The sequence below is a fragment of the Rhinopithecus bieti genome, unplaced genomic scaffold (genome assembly GCF_001698545.2).
Source record: "Rhinopithecus bieti isolate Rb0 unplaced genomic scaffold, ASM169854v2 scaffold_69822, whole genome shotgun sequence".
In the NCBI taxonomy this organism is placed as follows: Eukaryota; Metazoa; Chordata; class Mammalia; order Primates; family Cercopithecidae; genus Rhinopithecus; species Rhinopithecus bieti.
This window is the reverse complement of record NW_016826966.1, coordinates 387,954-411,032: the sequence shown is the minus strand read 5'-3', so window position 1 is coordinate 411,032 and position 23,079 is coordinate 387,954. Positions and strand designations below refer to the sequence as shown.

The 23,079-nt window shown below is 35.9% G+C and overlaps 1 protein-coding gene across 1 annotated transcript in view; it reads right to left on the bottom strand.

The window, feature by feature from the left end:
• PLA2G4A (phospholipase A2 group IVA) overlaps positions 1–23,079 on the bottom strand; it is a 157,846-nt gene that overhangs the window by 73,196 nt on the left and 61,571 nt on the right. The window contains 4 exon segments of the mRNA XM_017863705.1: positions 2,543–2,684; positions 6,661–6,698; positions 19,863–19,976; positions 20,902–21,050. Coding sequence (XP_017719194.1) covers positions 2,543–2,684; positions 6,661–6,698; positions 19,863–19,976; positions 20,902–21,050 — 443 coding nt within the window.

Genomic DNA, 23,079 nt, shown 5'->3' with positions numbered 1-23,079 from the left:
GCAGGACTGAAGAGAAGTCTCTCTCTTTTTAACATAAACTTAAATGAAGGTTTCCTTAGTTTCCTTTAAGCAAAAATTTCCCTTAAGCAGCATCTCATCTTAGAATCTGCTCCCATAACAACACAAGTCACTCTAGCATCAGTAGGTTGGCTTTTGAACCCTACCCCCACCTAAAACATATATGCAAATCTTCAACCACATGTGGGATGGGGCGATCATTTGGCTCCCTTACTCAGAATTTATGTCTCATTTCCAACTGTATTCTGCCCTTAATTTGCAAGAATCTCAAATTCCTACAAGAATGATTTCCAAGAAATTAATTTATTTATGAAATTATTTTAGGAAAAATTTAATGAAATTAATTCCTACAAGAAATAATTCAAGAGTGTACAAGACTGTGCACATATATGTTTACTTATATATTTAATCAAAATATTATTTTTATGAAAATAAATTATATTCATTTGACATATTCAATTAACAGGAAAGCTCAACTAAATAAATAAGTAAAAGATTACCTGATATGCCACTAATAAGAAACTTCATTATCATTTGATGAGCATCATTGAAGCAATTAATCTTTGTAGGTTTCAGATAGAAAGATGGACAGACATATATAGAGACAAATAGATAAGTAGATTAGATAGGTGACTGATAGATACATAGATGAAATAAATGATGGATAGATAGCCAAAAAGTAGATTATAAGATACATGATTGAGTAATAAAGGATGCTACATTTTCCTGGAATTTAAGGAAAGAAAAAGAAAAGTACAATTGAAGGATTTTACTTTCAATATTTGTTTATATTTATAGTCCAGTATTTCTCCATAATTAGGATTATAAATCATTTCTTCATTTTAATGATTTTATAATCCTAATTATAGAGAAATATTAGAATACAAATGTATTATAAACAAATATTGAAAGTAGGATCCTTCAATCTGGTCAATTTTAAATATCATTAAACTCTACTACAAAATATAAAGAATTTGGAACATTTTCTTTTTTCTCCCCATCACATGTGCCTACATTTGTTAATTGCATCATCATTAACAAGATTTATGGCAATTTCTTCTTGTTCTATAATGACGATTTCCACAGTTTAATTTTAGTTTACATTTAAATTAATTAATTTTAATCCTTTTATATTTTAGACTAAACTTTTCCTATTGATAAAATAAATACTATTTCATGCATAAGTATGCCTTTTTGAAATACATATATTTAAATAAGTAAATAAAATGTGGTACATCCAGATGATGGAATATTATTTAGTACTAAAATAAAATGCACTATCTAAACGATGAAAAGACATGGAGGAAACTTAAATTCATATTACTAAGTGAAAGAAGCCTATCTGGAAAGGCTACATACTGTATGATTCCAACTATACGACATTAGGCAAACTGACAAAAGGCAAAGCTATGGAGACAGTAAAAGTATCAGTGGTCCACGGGTAGGGATTAGAGATGAATAGGTGGAGTATAGAGGATTTTTAGGACAGTGAACTACTATATGATACTATTATGGTGGATGCATGTCATTACACATTTGTCCAAACCCCATAGAATGTAGACCACCAACAGTGAGCCTAACGTAAACTATGGACTTCGGTGATACTGATGTGTCAATATGGGTTCATTGATTGTAACAAATGTACTACTCTGATGTGGCATGTTGATAGTTGGGGAGTATAATGGTTAATTTTATTTATCAGCCTGATCAGACTAAAGGATACTCAGATCACTAGAAAAACATTCTTTCTGGGGGTGCTCATGAGGGTGTTTTCCAAAGAAAAACATGTGAATCAGCACACTGAGTAAAGAAGACCCACCCTCGCCAATGGGTGCACACATCATTCCATCCTTGGAGGGCCTGAGGAGAACAAAAAGGTGGAAGGCGAGCAATTGTCTCTCTGTCCTTGAGCTGAGACATCCCCTTTCTCCTGCCTTTAGACATTGTTGCTCTGGGTTCTCCTACCTTCAGACTTCAAGACTCTCACCTCCCCCTTCAACTGCCCAGCCTCTGACTGGGAGTTACTCCATTGGTGCATCTTTGTCTTGGACTAAATTGCACCACTGGCTTTCCTGGTTCTTCAGTGTGCAGATGGTATATCGTGGGACTGCCTGACCTCCATAATCATGTGAGCCAAGCTTCATAATAAATCTCCTCATATCTACTGTGTATATCTTTTGGTTCTGTTTCTCTGGAGAACCTGACTAAACTTTGGAGGTTGTGCAGGGAGAGGAAGCATATTGGAACTCTCTGTGCTTTTGGCTCAATTTTGTTGTGAACTTAACACTGCTCTAAAATATAAAGTAAAAATAAAAACTATAGCTGATAAATATTACCAACTAAGGCACTATTTGTGATGACCTTCCTCAAAGAGTTTTCATTTACAAATCACTTACCTTACCTTAAAAAACTAAAGGACTAACGCTCAATCTCAATATTGCCATATTTGGGTAAAATTCTTGGGGAAATTGTCCAAGATAAACTATTATTAAGTTTAACAACATATGAAAAATTTCCAACTCACATCACGTGCAGAATGCAATCCTTCACTATTCTTTGGACCCAAGAGTTTCTTCATGCTCTCCCTTATGTTTTCTTTTCTCTGTTGTCTGAAAGTCTTCTCCTGATCACACAGAGCCATACTAAATCGTAGGTCTGGGCATGAGCTGTAATACCAAACAGATAAAGTCATGAGCCAATGCTCCCAGTGGCCTGGTTTTCCATCCAGCCGGCTCTTCGGAGTCCCTAGGAGCCACACTGATACATGCTGACTGCTTCCCTCAAGCCATTTCCTAAACAGGGACCTAAAATAAGAGGATAAAATGATGGCTATCTTAAAGCAGCATTTTCCATGGCATGTTTTCAGAGAAAAAGGACTTTTCAATGCTTCAGATAAACAAGCAAACAAACAGCCCCTGATAGGTTGAATATTATAACAAAGACTGGGAAGTGCTTCAGTAAAGAACCCTGTTTATATTTGTTTGGCACAGGATCTCCCAAACTTACTTGACCAAGAATTCCTTCCCTTATCTCTCCACCCTTCACTATTCCACCATGATAATTACTTTCTAACGTCCCAAAGAACCAGCATTCTGAGGAACATATTTGCAGAAATATTGTCTTAATTAATTGCCTTGTCTAATGAATGCCCCCCTCTAACAAAGAAAATAACTTCTAATCACAGAACTTGAGATAACCACAAATAAGTTTACAACTAGAGGACTTTAGAACCCTTAAATCATATATACGTTATATTGCTAATAAAGGCAGTAGCAATTTCTCTACACTATGCCAGAAACCACTTTAGGTATTACATATGAATCATTGCAAGAACGATGGGAGTAATCACTACACATTATTATAGAATATATTATTATATATTACAGCTTTATAAATTAGAAAACTATGGCTCTGAGAAGTTAGGATCACATAGTAAACATGTGATGTACTTTCACCATGCCACATATAAGAAATATCTTAATACTGAAGTCTAAATAGCAACTACTGAATTTAAAATACTTTTAAAATCTGTCAGCCTATGTTGGAATGTGAATAAATCCAAAATGTAGAAGTCAAGAATTATCACAAATAAAATATGTCTCTTTACCATTCATAAAAGGCCTTACCTTAATTGCAAATAAATTTTAAATCTCATTTCTGTTAGTTCAGTATATTTCTTCCTTGTAAAATACAGAATGAGACTGCTAAGCCTCTGAGCTGTTTTTTTTTTTGTTTGTTTGTTTGTTTGTTTGTTTTGTTTTGTTTTTTTTTTTTGAGACGGAGTCTCGCTCTGTCACCCAGGCTGGAGTGCTGTGGCCGGATCTCAGCTCACTGCAAGCTCCACCTCCAGGGTTCACACCATTCTCCTGCCTCAGCCTCCCGTGTAGCTGAGACTACAGGCGCCCGCCACCACGCCCGGCTAGTTTTTTGTATTTTTTTAGTAGAGACAGGGTTTCACCGTGTTAGCCAGGATGGTCTCGATCTCCTGACCTCGTGATCGGCCCGTCTCGGCCTCCCAAAGTGCTGGGATTACAGGCTTGAGCCACCGCGCCGGCCTGAGCTATGTTCTTTATGGTCATAGTTGATCATTACAAATAATAGTTTAATTACTACTTCCCAAAGGATAAATATAGGTACCTCACAAAAGAGAAAGTATAATTAATAACAAAAAAATTAATTTCACTAGTGAATTTAAATGATACTATTATTAAAATAACTGATATTAAAATATTTTAAATACTTATTTTCTAGTGCTAGAAAGGCAAAATAACACTAATATTCTCATGCATCAATTTTGAGAATATAAGTTTGTTAAAAAGCAATTAAGCAGTATTCAAATTAGGCATATTAGCAATATGGCATATTCAAAAATAAATAGAATATAGATTCCTTTTGACCTAATAATTCTATTTCTGGAGAGCTATTTTAAGGGAAGTAATGAAAAATTTTTAAAGATAATTTAAAGAAATGGTTGCTGAACTGTATATAGAAGTATTGGGCTATATAATCATTAAATTTTATTTTGGAAATTATGTAACAAGGGGGAAAATAGTAAGAGAGTGAGTTAACATTTTTTAAGTCTAATCTTGGGCTACACTCTTTTTCTATTACTATTCTTTATAATGACGTATTAGGTTAGGTATCTTCTGAACACTATAAGAAATTAAAATCTTACCTGTGCCGCTGCCTGTATGAAACCTCCTCAACTTTATTTCATTTTCTGCTCCTTAAAGGTAATCACTACTTAAATTTAATCCTTATCATACTAATATATTTGTTGATAATTTTGTAATATATATTTATGTTCCTAAGATAGTCATTTTGCAGGATTTTAGTTTTGTTATAAGTATTATCAGTGGAAATTATTTTTTCCAATGAACATTTTTTTTTGAGAATCATCTGTGCTTATATAAATAGAAGTAATTCAAACATTTTTACTATTGTGTAGCATTTTCATTATATTTGTATACTGTAATCTATTTATCTATAAACGTTGAAATGATTTCCAATGTTTTGTAAACTATTACAAGCAGTACCATTATTAACACGTGGTATACATGTGTGAAAATTTCCTATTGTATATATACTCTTTAGAAAAAACACCTCATTTAATCACAGTAGATATGCTTAGAAAGTATTCTTTTCTTATTTTACCAGCGAGTAAAAAAGTGATTAGAAATCTATCAATCATTAACATAATTAGCAAGCGGTAGATTTAAATCTAGGTCTTATTGTTCTGGAAGCCATGTTCTCTGTAATATACTGTGCTGTTATATATAATTGTTAAAAAAGAATCATGATTTTTAAAATTTTGAACAGTATAATGACCTAGATGTTTTAAGGATATCAGTTTTTAAAATCTGGAGGAAAATTCAAAAACTTCTGAATAATTTTATAAATTCAGTAACAGAATTATGGCTAATTTACTTCTCCTTTTATGCATTTTTTTAACTTTCTAATTAATTCTTTCTTGATTTTATGTTAGTTTTAATAGAAGACATGACATGGAAAAATTTTCTTTGAATAAATTGAATTTTTCTTTGAAAACAGTTTTTATTCTAGAGCTGACATAAAATAATATATAAAAAAGAAGTTTTAATATTATAAAAATATGGTCCTAATTACCTCAGTGAAGACTATTCCCCATTAAACAAAAGCATTACTTCCATAGTCATTCAAATAACAAGTGTTTCTAATCTCATGCCAAAATATACCACTTTTAAGCAAGAATGAACTTAATACAAAATAATGCAAACAATAACTTGGACTATCCTTTGATATTTGCTGACATATATTAATAGGTTGTGGAAATTTATGCCAATCATTTACCAAGTCAAATCCACATGTTCCAGGCATCAAAATACAATAAATAAATGCCTAAACCCAATGTACGCATTATCATACATTTGCCAAATCACCAGATGTGAAAATTTTAAATTAGTTTTCGTGGCATTTGTGTAAAATATGTACTAGTAACTTTGGTCAAATCAAGTTCAACAGGGAAGTTCAAAGAGATGCACAGAGGTTAAGGGAACTCATTATTACATCAGAGATCAGTTAGATCAAGGTAGACTTGCCTCCCCTAAAATTCACCATTTGAAAGTAAATACATGATTTCCTAACGTTCATTTTTGGATGCCATTTTGAAAGAGCAGTATGCTTCATGGAACGTTATTAGTAGTAGTCTGGCTGGTCACTATGAACAAAATTAGTCTCAATTTTCAGTTTTTCCTCTATAAAAATTATTATAGTTTCCTGTTTATGTTCACTTCTATGTTTTTGAATATCTACCTCAATCAACAATAGAAGATGCGCTTAAATAACTGCATTCATTTCTATAGGGATAGATGTACGACTAGAGGGAGCACTTTTTTGAAAAGCACTTATTCTGACATTATTACATGACCACGAAACTATTGGAAAAATAAGCAAAGTATATGAAAATATAAGAATAATGACTACAAGAATATGTTTGTAAAGATTTTGTAGATATTAACAGATAACTAAAAAAGCAAAGTAAACATAATGCACTTTTACATATTCAAAGCTGCAGAATTATATATATATAAAATTATTTAACAATTAAAATATATTAGTGGATCACTCAGAATATTTCTCATCTAACTAAATAAATGCACTTACCAAACTTCAAGAGACATTTCTAGAATCATTTCAGTGACCTAAAAAAAGACATATTAATCAGATTAGGTCATAAAGTAGATGTGTGTTTTATATAATGGAAATAAACTCAAAATAATTTTGAGTGCCAGATTATTTTAATCTAAAAAACAAAACCCTAAAATAAAAGTAACACAGCTCCTTGAAGACCCTAAACTACAGACGCAGTTCAGTAAACCAACTTTTGGCATGTTTTAATAAGTCTACTTAGTAAGTCATTTTAGCAAACACAAGAATTATCTCTGTCTGGGTTGTTTTCCTCCCTCAGTAAAATAAAGTAGCTCACCACAATTACTATTTACAAAACATAAAAAGTGCCTGAGATATAAAACTTCTGAGATGTTGTGTCTATTATTTAGGAGCTGCCTCCAGCCACAAAATCAGAAGCTGTAACAGCCCAGAGGTTAGAATCAGCCTGGGTGAAAGTTCACACGTGTGTATTTGAGACAAGTGCAGGCTGTAGTAACCTGGAAATACAACACCCATTCATGGTGGGCAGTAGACCTAGGGTCCAGCCAACTGTGGTTGACTCAGGAAATATCTACTAATGAGATCTGGAGCCTCCGGTTTTTATTTATTTCAACACTATTTGAGGCTATCAAATATATTGAAGGATGGCATCCTGCCAGAGAGACAATTTTTGTCTAAAGGAAAAGAAAATGACTAATATCCACTTAAGATATTAAGAGTTGTTTTTCCAGAGACTGTAAATCTGTTGTACAGAAAGACCTTTTCAATATTATCCCTGGCATTAACTACGAAAAATGTAGCTGTAGATTGTTATGAAAACCAAATGAGAAAATGCTTTGAAAGTTGTTACACAGTTGTAAACGTGTTATTATTTTTATTGTATCGGGTTACTGTAAGAACATAGATAGAGCTAACTTGTTCAATAAATTCAAGTAGAACAGAACTAGGATATACCTCTTGAAATGTGAAGAGGAAATTTTTAGAATCAACATAAAATACCATAGATTATTAGATTTACCCTTGTGAATTTCAAGGAAAGGAAAAACACAAACTAGAAGGAGATTTCCAAAAGGTTAAAATAAGTTCATAGATGGTTGATTCTCAGAGCTTAATTTTATGAGTAAGAAAAAGGTATTGAAATCATCTATACAAAAATTTTCCTCTCTCACTAAACTGTAAGCTCTGTCTTATATAGATTCCTATTACTGGTTCATTGTATAGTATTTGGCATACAACAGATAACACATATTTGTCAAATTACTCTTCGCGCGCGCGTGTGTGTGTATGTGTGTATGTGTATATCGGAGGAGGAGCGCATCAGGCAATCTTTTCTCATCAAGAAATAGTTGACTACTATTGGAGACAAAATCATGGGATGGTCTGAACCAGACAGCAGTTCCTATATATAGAATACTCTGAATGTTCATTAATCAAAGAAGCATATACATATTTTTAAAGTTAATAAAGTAATTGAGAATCCTAGGACAAATGGAATAATGCATGCCCAGATCAAAGTTACATCAAAGGGTGATTGGCTACCAAACAGGGAATGCAATTTAGAAGAAAACAAGATATGGGTAAAGCATGGTCTGTATTTTTTTTCAAGAAATACATAAAAATTGCCCCTTAAAATGATACTAGATTTTATGTTTTTATCTCCAGAAGGTAAAGCCATCATGAGTGAATGGAAATAATATGAACAACATTACAACTCTATGTAGAGTTTTCTAATAAATGGAAAGATTCAAGGCCTCTTTCATTGTGCCATCTCATGACAGAAAGTGTTCAAGAAAATGCTGGCTTCCCAGCTGGCAGGTCTTCAAGCAATTTATAAATTACATATCCAATGTTTGGCCAGGTGTGGTGGCTCACACCTGTAATCCCAGCACTTTGGGAGACTAAGGCAGGTGGATCACCTGATGTCAGGAGTTCGAGACCAGCCTGGCTAACATGGTGAAATCTCATCTCTACTAAAAATACAAAAATTAGCCAGGCACGGTGGCGCATGCTTGTAATCTCAGCTGCTCAGGAGGCTGAGGTAGGAGAATCACTTGAACTCAGGAGGTGGAGGTTGCAGTGAGCCGAGATCATGACACTGCACTCCAGCCTAGGCAACGAGAGTGAAAATTCTGTCTCAAAANCTTTGAATTATAGTCTCCAGCTCCATACAGATTGCTGTGAATACCATTAATTTGTTCCTTTTTTGGCTGAGTAGTATTCCATCTTACATATATATGGTGGATATACACACACGTGTGTACATGTGTGTATAATATATACACACAGATATATATGTGTATGTGTGTATATACACGTCTATATTATGCACACATGTGTGTAATATATACACATGTGTATATATGTGTGCATGTATATACACACATGCATGTGTATTATACACACGTATGTGTATAATATACACACTACATATACACATATATATGTGTGTGTATATATATGTATATGTGTGTGTATGTGTATATATATATATGTGTGTGTATATATATATATAATCCTTGAATATATCCAATGCGTGTTTGCTCTGACAGCTCCATGAATAAGAGGAAAATCAACCATGCTGCATTTATAGTCAAATTTGTCTTCTCCATTAGCACACACTTTCTGTATCTACATTTCTTGGCTAAGACATTCATGATCCTGGATGGACTGACAAGACTCTTTAAACAAAGGCAGGATAAAGGAAGAGAAGGCACAGGATTTTTCTGACATTTTGAATGTTACAGGCTGTGCTGCCAAGGTTCTTGTCACACAGATTAGGATCCTCACTTCCACACTGCCCAAGTGGGTCACCCACAACCAGGAGGAAATTTAAAACACTCTAACTGGGTGCACGATGTTCAGACATGCTATGTATGATAAGCTTGATGTTTACAATCTCTCTGCACCTTTTACCTAGAACATGTCATTCAGATAAAACATGTACTTCCTGTGAGGCATTAAACAATTACTCTAAACTTCTTCCCACACACTGCATAAAGCATCTCTGCATTACAGGCTTCCACGCGGCTTGTATTATCAAGACAATTAGAAGGAAGAATGACCGCCTCTTCCAGGCTTGCCCCAACACCCTAATACCTAGCTAGGAACTAGAACTAATTAGAACTCCACCTTTTTTAGGAAGGAGTAGGCTGTGTCGGCATGTATTCTTGTGAAAAGCAGCAATGTCATCTTTGAATTCCCCAGTGGAAAGCAATTTTAGATGTTTACAATTGGAGATTTTCAGTTATAGGAGAGTGGGCAGAACTGGAGGAGACAAACTATAAAAACTAAAAGCCATTTCAGCTTTCAAATAATTTTTAAAGGATCTAACCCACGAATTATCTTGAAAACTTTCCACAGTCATTTTGAAATAATGAAGCTTAAAGCAACAAGTGTAGTGCCTGACAATAAGGAAATCCTTTAAAACAGCAGTCCCCAACCTTTGTGGCACCAGGGAGCAGTTTTGTGGAAGACAATTTTAACATGGACCAGGGTGGCGGGGTGGGAGGGGGGATGGTTTCGTGATTCAAGTGCATTACATTTATTGTGCACTTTATTTATATTATTATTACACTGGAATATTTAATGAAATAATTATACAACTCACCATAATGTACACAGTGGGAGCCTTAAGCTTGTTTTCCTGCAACTAGACCTTCCACTGGGGGTGAGGGGGGACAGTGACAGATCCTCAGGCATTAGATTCTTATAAGGAGCATGAACCTAGATCCTTCACACGTGTAGTTCACAACAGGGTTCACGTTCCTGTGAAAATGTAATGCCACCGCTGATCTGAAAGGAGGCAGAGCAGCAATGTGATGGGGAGCGACTGTAAATACTAATGAAGCTTTGCTCCTTTGCCCAACTCTCACCTCCTGCTGTGCAGCCTAGGTCCTAACTTGCCATAGACCAGAACCAGGGGTTGGGGACCCCTGCTTTAAAATGATTATTACAAAAGAGATGCACATAACAAAATAATTTCAAACTTGAGAACCTATCCTATTAGTAAAGAGTTCTTCAAATATGCCATGACTTCCCTTATGTGCTCCAATATTTACAACACTTACTTTCAATAAAACATTATTTTGAACTCTGATTCCTAATTTATTCATTTTTTTTCTAGGTAGAAACAAACAGTAATTAATCATCATATTGATTCAATCATTATGCACATCTTTCAAGAGAATTACATATTTTCTGCTTTATCCATATTTACTTGACCTGTGCAGGATAGTAAATAAAGTCATTTTTAAAGGGTCATTTTTACTTAGAATCATGTTTCTGTACATTGTATCTCAATGGTGTGAAGAAGGAACAAGATGTGGATCTGACAAGGAGGCAATCGAAGTGCAAAGCAGAAATTACAACCCCATCAATACAAGCAAACTCACATCTAATAAATTCTGCATGTTTAAAAGTTGAATGAGACACTAGTAAAATCATTTTTTTCTTTTTTTCTTTTCGTTTTTTAGCAATATAGCTTTTAATCACCTGGGTGTAGGTGGACTGAGTCCGAAAAAGGAGTCAGCAAGGGGAGACGCGGTGGGGCAGTTTTATAGCATTTGGGTAGGTAGTGGAAAATTACAGTTAAAGGGGATTGTTCTCTTGTGGGCAGGGGCGGGGGTCACAAGGTGCTTGGTGGGGAACTCCAGAGACTTATTGTCCAGGAGAAGGAATGTCACAAGGTAATATCAGCAGTTAAGGCAGGAACCGGCCATTTTTACTTATTTTGTGGTTCTTCAGTTGCCTCAGGTCATCTGGATGTATATGTGCAGGCTTGGGCTCAGAGGCCTGACATTCCTGTCTTCTTATATTAATAAGAGAAACAAAACAAAATAGTGGTGAAGTGTTGGGGCGGCAAACATTTTTGGGGGTGGTATGGAGAGATAAAAGGCGATGTTTCTCAGGGCTGCTTCAAGCGGGATTAGGGGCGGTGTGGGAAGGGTGGCGTGGGAACCTAGAGTGGGAGAGATTAAACTGAAGAAAGTTTTTGTGGTAAGGGGTGATATTGTGGGGTTGTTAGAAGGAGCATTCATCGTATAGAATGATGGGTGATGGCCTGGATACAGTTTTGTATGAATTGAGAATTCTTTTTCAATATACAGTCATGTACTACATAGTGATGTTTCAATGATGAAACACATTTGCAACAGTGGTCCCCATAAGATTATAATGCCATATTTTTATTGTATCTTTTGTATGCTTAGATATGTTTGTTTAGATATGCAAATACTTACCATTGTGTTGCAAATGCTTATCATATTCAGTGCAGTAACATGACTTGCAGCTTAGGAGCAATAGGCTGTACCACATAACCTAGGTGTATAGCAGGCTGTACCATCTAGGTTTATGTAAGCACACTTTATGATGTTCACACAATAATGAAGTCACCTAAGGATGCATTTCTCAGCACGTATCCCCACTGCTAAGCAACATATAGATATACATAATATTTTTAGTAAAATAAATTAGCTTTTCCTACCAGGTATCATCTAACTCATTACCCAACAATTCAGGATAATTCAGGAGTGTCTCCCTCCCCTCCAAAATAATTGTTCTTAACAGACTTGAAAGACTTGTAAAAACCATTGTCTTCCCTGTGGCCATGTTCCACATTCTCATAGTTTCCTCCTTACATTTGATGATAATCTCATGTTCCTTAATTTAAGGTCCTTTTTGCTAGGTGGACATCAGTGGAAATTCTGAAGATCTGGGTAACCATTAGCTTTCATACAATAAGCCAGATTTCCTAAACCACTACTACCAAATCACTCTACTACCTCTTTTTTCTCAGACTGTCTAACTTTTCTCTTCTAAACTTCATTACTTTCACTACTCCTGTCTGAGCACTTGTCAGGTTTATAGCGCCTCCTGGAAGTGCATTCATGTATTCATTCATCCAAAAATGGTTCAAGTGCCTCATATACGCCAGGCTGGGTACACAATGGTAAATAACCTAGTCATGTTCTACTCCATGACAGAACTTACCATCCAACAGAGGAATCGCAAGAATGCAAGAGCATTCTGAAACACCCTAAAATTTAAAAGTTATAAATTGCCATAAAAGTCATAAAAATGTCACTTGTTTCAATTGTTAGTAACCCAAGATAAAAATGCATTTTCTGTTAAAGCCAGGAATTACTTGAGCCACATTTGAACTCTGTCCTGCATCAATATCTGAGAGTTTTAACATCTCAGCCAAAGGTCTCTCAACTTTCTTACAAAAATATATCGTTCTCTTGTTTTCTCTCCAAATTCCAGTTTGTCTCAACAACTTATTTAAATTGCAGTCTTTGTTTTCAAACATCAATACATGGTTTTCCAATGACATCATCCTGAGACTAACAACATTCTGAATTCACCATAAAAACTCCCTTCTTTTTTTCAGCTTTGTCACTATCTCTTCTGTGGAACTATCTTATTCATTTGCAAGTTGCACTTGTGAGTAAGCAACAATCAAAGAAAGCAATCAGCCAAAATCAGAGAGATGCCACAGGAGCCATGAGGAATGGCTATTTTCAACACTAACATCTAAATACAGATGGCAAACTAAAACACAAGATCAACTTAGAGACAACTTTTTTCAAAGTGTTGGCCAAAACAAACTAATTTCATCCAGAGAAATAAAGAAGCATAATCTTATCTGCTTCCAAGCCTAAGCATTTTCATGATTCTTTTGAAGTGGGCTACTTTGGTTCCCAAAACACTCTACATTCTGAATATTCTAGACCTTTCCACTTTAAAATGGGCCACTGTAACCCCAAACCACATTTGACACATTCAGTCATGAGGGACTGGTGCATTCTGAACTATCTTGAAACAAATGATCACTGCATCGATAAGCTCTACCATTAGTATTTAAATAACAAGTTCATTTTGGTCCATAAGTTCAAACAAATAAGTATGTTTGATATCCAGTTAAATCAGCTTCATAAAGCACATGATACATATTTAGTTAAATCTGGTCAATTATAATTAGACTGAGAATATTTAATATTTATTTAGTGCTTAATTGGCCAGGAAGTATTTTAATATGTTGTATGCATTAACCTATCTAACTATAACCACAACCTAAAAGGTAGGTACCATATGTAACCCTGTTTTACAGATGAGGATGCATGGCAAAGTCAGAAAAAATAACATGTCCACCATCACATGGTTAATAAGTAGCAGAATCATGATTCCATCTTGGGAAGTGGACATCTGACTCTGAGTCTGGGTCAAAAGCAGCAGGTTGTACCAGCATCTCTCAAACAACAATTCTGATGTTCTAAACTTTTGACTCCAACAAATACAATTTAAACCAGATTTTATCAATGGCAGCCCTAAAATTGTCTTTCTCCCCCAAAAAACAAAGTTATAAAAGTTGAGTGATAAAATCACAGTCTAAGGAAGAGCATAATTCAGCTTTCCACCTTCAGCGGATCCTCAATGCTTCTAAGCAATCATTGCATTCAACTCTACTTGACACATTAAAGCTGTGCCAAGCGTGACTTTCCTCAAGTCACTCTACACTCCCCATTCTAGTGACTTTCCACAGAAGCAGTCTGTGGTAAGCTGCACCCACCTTTTTGTTTTCCATATCAACATTCTTGGTATCTCTACCTACTAACGTTTTGCTTGCTAATGCTTCTGAGGAAAAAGCCAGAAGTTCCCTCTCAGTTCCCCATTACCTGGTCACGAATCTTCCAAAATTCACTACTGTAAGTAAGATAACATCAAAACTCCTACATCTCACATTTCTACTCTGCTATGGTCTCATCCCAATGTGCCTCTTCTTCCTTCATGAACGGATGATCTGTTCCCATCAAACTTGTCTAGGCACGGTTTCCCAAACATGCTCTGTCCTTTCTAGTCCAATGCCTTCAATTAGGCTGTTCTCTTCACCAGGACTACCTTCCTCCCCTTTAGAGACCCAACCATCTCAACCACACCCTTTCTTTAAGGACATGCCTAAGCCATTGATGTCCACTGTCACCTGCAATGATCCTGCTCCCTCAGCCCTGCCTTCACCTCTCTGACCTGATCTCCTCCCAGTCTCCCTCCCACTCTTTCTTTGTGCTTCAGCCACACTCTCCTACTTGCTGTTACTCATCTTGCTAGGCAAACTCTGCTTCAGAGCCTTTCTACTTGGAGTGCCTTCTGTCCTCAGATATCCTCAGAGATGCCTTTCTTAATCAAATTTTTGGAACTGCCTTTGTGACAGTTCACAATACACACGCATATACACACTGCCCCATTCTCTGTCCCTAGTTTAGTTAGCACTTGCCATTATCATCATCTGGCAGGAGTATCTTTTACATATTTACCTTGCTTTTCATCTGTCTTGCTACGTAGAATGTAAGTTTTGTGAGGGTAAGGATTCTTGTTCATTTTGTTCTCTGCTGAAATAGGCAGTGCCTCAAGAGTGTCTACCACATAGTGAAGGCTCAATAGTTATTTGTAAAATGAATTAATTAATGAATAAATAATTTATTCTTATGACTCTCACAGCACACATTGCCTGCACTGTCCATTTATCATGCATAAATATTAAACTCTATTTAATGATATGCTAAAGTTTGTAGGGGTAAAGTATACTGTTGTCTGCTACCTCCTTTTAGATGCATCAGAAGAGCAATTTTTTGGTAAAATGGTAATTATAGAATCTAGGTGGCAGTTAGATGATGTTCACTGTATAAATCTTTCAACTTTTTATACGTTGAACATTTTTATAATAAAATTTACAGAATAATAATGTTTTAGAGAGGACTTCTCTGACTATACAAACTTCAGTTGCCCACCAACTGTTTTCTACTGCATACCTTTATTTTCTTCACAGTATTTCTCGTTAGCTAATGGCGTGTTGATCATTCTTTTGCTCATCATTGCCTGTTTACTTTCCCTATTAGAATGCAAGCTCCCTGGAGAATTCCCAGGATCCTGTCTATCACCTAGAATACTGCCTGGAACATAACAGTTGTTTAATAAATAACTTCTCAAGTAAGTCAATGAATAGATACCTCATGATACTGTTTATTATTACCTGTCAGTTTACACATGAAAGTATACTTTCCAAACAGATTCTTAGTTCCTTGAAAATTGTACTTTTGTGCAGTCTTTTTTCAATGTTTAGCAACATTTTAGGAGCACAATAGAGGCTTACATTCTTCTCACATTAATAACACAATCTATTGGCAAGTTAGTATTTTAAAATTATATAATACTATATAAATGATAGATTTTTATTCTTGCATTATTATCACTTAGCTTCCATATCTGTAAAATGAGAAGAGCTGAAAGCTTTTGGGTGAAGAATGTCAAATGAAAATAAGGTATTGTACTTACAAGTGCAAGCTAAACATTGGGTACACAGGAACATAATGATGGGAAAAACAGACACTGGAGACTCCAAAAGTGAGGAGAGAAGGAAAGGAGCAAGAGTTGAAACACTACGTATTGGATACCATGTTCACTACTTGGATGATAGGATCATTAGAAGCCCAAACCTCAGTATCATGCAACACACCCATATAACAAACCTGTACACGTACCTCGTGAACCTAATGTAAAAAACAAAACAGGTTGAGTGTGGTGGCTCACACCTGTAATCCCAGCACTTGGGGAGGCTGAGGCAGGAGGATCACTTGAGGTTAGGAGTTCGAGAACAGCCTAGCCAACAGAGTGAAACCCCGTCTCTACTAAAATACAAAAATTAGCCAGGCATGACGGCCCTTGCCTATAATCTCAGCTACTCGGAAGGCTGAGACACAGGAATGGCTTGAACTCGGGAGGCAGAGGTTGCAGTGAAGCAAGATCATGCCCCTGCACTCCAGCCTGGGCAACAGAGCGAGACTCTGTCTCAAAAAATAAATAAATAAAATAAAATAAAATATTTTAAAAGAAGAGAAGTATTCTTTCTAGATCACCGAATTTTACAAATTAGAAAGGAGCTTAGAAAAAATTTAATCCAACCCTTCATTTTACAGATGAAGAAAATAAGACTCAGAAAGAAAGGAAAACAATTCATTCTGGAGAGCTATGAATGACAGAGACAAAATGAGGGTCCATCCTCTCAATTCCCAGTTTCGACTCCAAGTGAGTAAAGCAGGGCCCTGGGAATCTGCCCAACTCCATTTGGAAGCTCCTGTTATTTCTCCAGCGTCTCCTGGACACAGAAATCACTCTATGTTGACTCAGTATTAACGTTTGCATGACAAAACTATGAAAGAGTTTTTGCTAATGCTATTTTGCCTTGAAGAATTTGTTCACTCTTCACCAAATCTAACTGCTGTTTTTCCTCCACTGGCTTACCGTAACTATCTTCAAGGCTTACATCTCTTCTATCCCATTGCTCCCTCACCACCTCCTCTCTCTTACAACCTCTGTAAACATTGTAGAATGATCATCAGGAAGACTGGAATTCCAAGCTGAGGACAGAGGCTGGATAGTTGGGTGGCTTGCACAGGGCACTCCCATATGATCTGAGGAACAAGCAGGGGACGCTCCCCTTAGCCATCATGCTTACTTCTCTCCCAACTACTCCTGCAGCTCAAGGGATTATCATTCAGATAAAACTACAAAGAAGTCTGAAAACAAGGTAATGAAGAAAAGCCTGCTTGGACGACTGTTTTCTCAGGCACCCTAAAAAAGTAGTTACATAAGCTTCTTTAAATTCAGGAATGTGGAAAGCCTTTTTAGAGCCCTAGGGATTACACATCTAGCCATAAAAAATGACAGGAGAGGAAATGAATGTTGTCCACAATATCTTCTCTTATAAGGAGTCTGTGTATCATGGACTAAAATGAAGAAAGAAAAAAAATGATTTCAGAAAGTCCAATCCATGCTTCCAAAGCCCTCAACAGACATTTACTGAGAGCCTATGCTAGCAACATGCAATAGCTAAGGCCTGAAGATTTTAGCCTTTGACCACCTCTACACGCTCTTCCCTATGATTCAGCAAAATGTATCTGCCAAGCCGTTTGTCTTGCTGTGCCCCAGCTTGCTTTCTTCTTTCAAGACTCTGGCCTTCAGCAATCTGTTCTGCCCAGAATGCTCATAACTACTTTACTGATGAAATCCTGCTCTTTTCTTAAGGTGTAATAACAGCAACAATGACAAGTAACATTTATATAGTGCCTAATATGTTCCAGAAACTGTTCTAAGCCCTGTATGTATACATGCGTACATCTATGTGTTTATAGTATTGATATATTTAATCACTTATTTTGATTACTTTATAGTATAACATACTTTTAATCACTTTCAATCACGTATTGAATTATATGCTTAATATATAAACTAAATAATATGTAAGCATATATTGAACCATAAAATATATCAAATTATAATTAAATGTTTATATGTAATATACATTATACTATATATTATCATATGCATATATTATATATACATAAATAAAATTAACTTGTTTAAACACAATGATTCCCTTAGAAGATATTATTTCTATTTTATAGGTGAGTAAACTGAGGAACAGAAGAGTTACGTGTTATTTTCCCAGAATAAAACAGATGGCAAGGAACAGAACTGGAATTTAAACACCAAACAGCCTGTCTTTCAATGCCAACGTGTTAACCACAGTTCACCGTTCAACTTGTTCAAAATCAGCTACGGCTATGGAGACATCCCTGGCCTCCTCTCACAACATGATTGTTCTTTATTCTGCCTTTCCACAGCACTCTATACATATCTCATTGGTACTTATCTCACCGTCTGGGGATTTCTTTTTATCACATGTATGTATCTTCCTACTTCCACTTCTCATTTCAACCCTTACTCACCTCCTTCCCAGAGGGAGATAACTGAGAGAAGAACTTCCTACGCTTTATTATCTCTATTCCTTGAACAAAACACAATGGCTGGCACACAGCAGATCTTCAATAAATGTTTGTAAAAGGAATGAATGAAATAGCATTAAAAGGGGTCGACAGAATTGTGGGGAGTGCATCTCTTGGCATGAGACAGAAGAAATGCTTTTCTGCAGCAGGTGGAAGCACCAAGGTGTGCATGGACCAGAGCATCCTCAAGGTACCTAGGCCATTCTGATTGTATGGACTAGTCAAGAAGCTCATTTGGGCTAAGTTGGTTTCTAAATAGGTACACATTCATTTCATAAATGTCATCTATGTAATTAATTCTGTAGGCACATTTAATCAGTATTTCAAGTTTTCTGACCTAGAGGATTTTAGTTTACAAGAGGAAAATGAAAAATTGAACAGTATAGATAATTTAGTCCCAATGAATACCATAGATAATTATTACAGAGACTCAAAGGAGGAAGACTCATTTGGGGTAGTAACAGGAAAGGCAACACGGAGTAGCTGAGAGTTAAGGGAGAGGTAGGTTGAGGTGAGTGGAGGTACTTGGAAAGTCATTCTAAAGATGTGCAGAAACACCTTGTCTCTCCCAACAACAAGAAATTAGTATGTTAACCAGCCTTACACATACAGGCCCACCAGTTGTTTACATTTCTTACTACAAACTACTAAATTAGTTTCTTATAGAATTCAAAATCCAATGAGTTTATTCTGTACAAAATAATTTACCTAAGGTTTCATTATTCCAAAATAAACTATCAAAATTTCAGAAATGCAGCAAACCCAGAAAGTCAAAAATAACAATAACCTCCCATCATTCCTTCTGGCCTTTTGCTGCTTTATCCCTACTTACTTGAGGATTCTCCGAGATGGAAATTATTCTCCCGGAGAGATTTATTACTAAACATGTGGTTTTGAAATAGTTTGAATTTTCTAACATTTTTCATTGAGCCTACTTTTGTTCTCTCTCTCTCTCTCTCTCTCTCTCTCTCTCTCTCTCTCTCTCTCTCTCCATCTCTCTTTCTCTCCACACTCCACCATTCCTCTCAGATTTTGCATCTTTTTTTATCCTCCCCAATTTTTTGTATTAAATCTGCCATTGGAGTCCAAAGGCATTGCTGAATCCCAATGTCACCATTTGGAGCAACAAAGGAGATTAAAGCCTTAGTAGTGTTTGATATAATACCTCAACCAAAGTTTATAGATGTCAGAATAATTTTTAAAATTAGGACAAAAGTAAAAGAAAACAAAATTTTCTCTTTAAAAGCAAACATTCTAAAATCAAATAAATACAATTTTCCAAGTGTTAAACCCAACTTCCCAGAATCAATAGACTTTATCTAACATAAGGTTGGAATATAATTTTGCAGTGTTACTTACTTGGTTGAAAATAAAAGGAACTTCTTTCTTCTCTCCCACCTTCATTGAAGATACAGGAAATGTTGCAGTCCCTAGAGTTTCATCCATGACATAATTGGCATCCATTAACGTAATCTATAGAGTAAAATGTAGAGCACAAAAATAAAATTTCCCATGGATCTTTGGAAATAACATCTATAATTTCCACCACAATTTAAAAAATAAAGCTCTCCAATGATATTTAACAGTCATTTGAAGATCTCAATATTTAATTGGTAACAACACTTTTATCCTTTTCTTTTTTTTTCTTTTTGAGACAGGGTCTCACTCACCAGACTGGAGTGCAGTGGCGGGATCTCGGCTCACTGCAACCTCCACCTCCCAAATTCAAGCAAATCTCCTGCCTCAGCCTCCTGAGGAGCTGGGATTACAGGCAAGTGCCACCACATCCAGCAATTTTTTAATAGAGACAGGGTCTTGCCATATTAGCCAGGCTGGTCTTGAGCTCCTGACTTCAAGTGATCTGCCTGCCTTGGTGCTCTGAAATGCTGTGGCATGAGCCACAGTACCCGGCCAATCTTTTCCTTCTGAGTACTGTGTTTGCTATAAGATAATAATTTTTCACATTTTCCTGATTGATTTATTCAGTGACCATGTTTTCAAAAATTAAACTTTATCTCTTCTTTATTTTGGAATATGAGTAAGATATTAATGCAGAAAGTCAATACAAATATTTTGGGAAAATTAATTTTCACTTTTCAAAAGGCAATTTAAAATATTTTATTCTGTTATACTGGGATTCTCCCCTTTACAGCAGAAAATATGTTTTCTCCAAAGCACGTGGGGAGGAGAGCAGTTTTCCCAACCCTACCTAATTCCTGTATGTCCTGATAGACACTCATATTATTTGACAGACACCATTTAGATTCTAATCTACCAAGCTGCCCAGTCTAACTCCAGCTATAGCTAACAGGAACAAGAAGGCAGTAAAAGAACAAACTCAAGCATGTCTCTCAACATGAATCACAACCATCTAACAGCATCCAAATGGTTCACTTACCTCCAAAACATTTTCCTGATTAGGATCCAAAATAAATTCAAAGGTCTCATTCCACACAGGGTTTATATCGTTATTGAAGTGTCTTGTTCTCTTCCTACTGTCAGGGGTTGTAGAGATAAAAAGTTCCACATAGGGATCTGGAGTATCAACTACAGATAGTAAACACAAACAAGAAGGAGATAGAAAAGTGATTCATAGTTCCTAATGTTTTCATTAATATATGCTGTCATTTTATTTTCAATGAATCTGTAGTGATGTATTTAAATGTCTGAGACAAGATAGTATACACATAATAGAAACACTCATAGGGTAGATATTTTTACATATGTCGCTGTCCTTCATAATAGTCTTGTGAGAGGGAATTGTTTATTAAGTGATTTATTCAGAATTCCTCCATCCATCTAGAGAGGACAGGTTCACAGCAGTCAACATCTCAGTCAAGCTACTACAGGATGATAACAATGTCACCCAGCTAACGCCAGCATGCCCTTCACCCAGGACTGTGACAGTGACAAGATAATGGGTTTAAAACCAGAGACAAATTCACAGACCTACTGTGAACTCATTTTTGACAAAGGTGCCAAGAACATACATTGGGGGACAACAGTCCCTTCAATAAATGGTTCTGGGAAAACTGGATCTCCATATGCAGGAGAATGAAGCTACACTCCTATCTCTTGCCATATACAATAATCAAATAAAATGGATTAAAATTTAAATGTAAGACCTCAAACTATAAAACTACAACAAGAAAACATGGGGAAAATCTCCAGGACAACAGTCTGGGCAAAATTTATTGAGCAATACCACATAGGCACAGACAATCAAAGCAAAAATGGGCAAATGGGATCACATCAAATTAAAAAGCTTTTTTGTAGACCAAAGGAAAAAAATATCAACAAAATGAAGAGACAACCCACAGAATGTGAGAAAATATTTGCAAACTACCCATCTGACAGGGAATTAATAACCAGAATATATAAGGAGCTCAAAAACTCTGCAGAAAAACATCTAATAATCTAACCAACAAAATGAGCAAATGATTTGAATAGGCAGTTCTCAAAAGAAGACATACAAATGGGAAACAAGCATATGAAAAGTACTCAACATCATTGATCATCAGAGAAATGCAAATCAAAATTATGATGAGATCTCATCTCACCCAGTTAAAATGGCTTATATTCAGGCAATAACAAATGCTGGCGAGGATGTGGAGGAAAGGGATCTCTTGTACAATGTTGGTGGGAATGTAAATTAGTACAACCACTATGTAGAATAATTTGGAGGTTCCTCAAAAACCTAAAAATAGAACTACCACATGATCAAGCAATCCCACTGCTGAGTATATTCTCAAGAGCAAGGAATCAGTTTATTGGGGAAATATCTGTACTCCTGTGTTTATTGCCGCACTATATACAATAGCTAAGATTTAGAAGCACCGTAAGTGTCCATCAACAGATGAATGGATAAAGAAAATGTGTTACAGATACACAATGGAGTGTTACTCAGCTATAAAGAAGAACGAGATCTTGTCATTTGCATGGATGGAACTGGAAGTTATTATCTTAAGTGAAATAAGCCAGGCACAGAAAGACAAACATCACATATTCTCACTTATTTGTGGGATCTAAGAATCAAAACAATTGAACCCATGGACAGGGCAGAAGGATGATTACCAGAGGCTGGGAGGGGTAGTAGGGGGCTGGAGGGGAGGTGGGGATGGTTAATGAATGCAAACACACACACACACACACACACACACACACACACACACACAACAGAAAAATGAATAAGACTTGCTATTTGATAGCACAACAGGGTGACTATAGTCAATAATAATGTAATTGTTCATTTAAAAATAACCAAAAGAGTGTAATTGGATCCTTTGTAACAAATCAAAAATGCTTCAGAGGATGGATACCCTATTCTCAATGATGTGATTATTTTACACTGCATACCTATATCAAAGCATTTCATATACTCCATAAATATATACACCTACTATGTACTCATAAAAATTAAAAGGAAAAGGAAAAGGAAAAAAAATTGAAAAGTACTTTTAAAAAAAAAAAGATTATGTCCTATAATCTTTTAGGCCTATAATCCCAGCACTTTGGGAGGCCGAGACGGGAGGATCATGAGGTCAGGAGATCGAGATCATCCTGGCTAACATGGTGA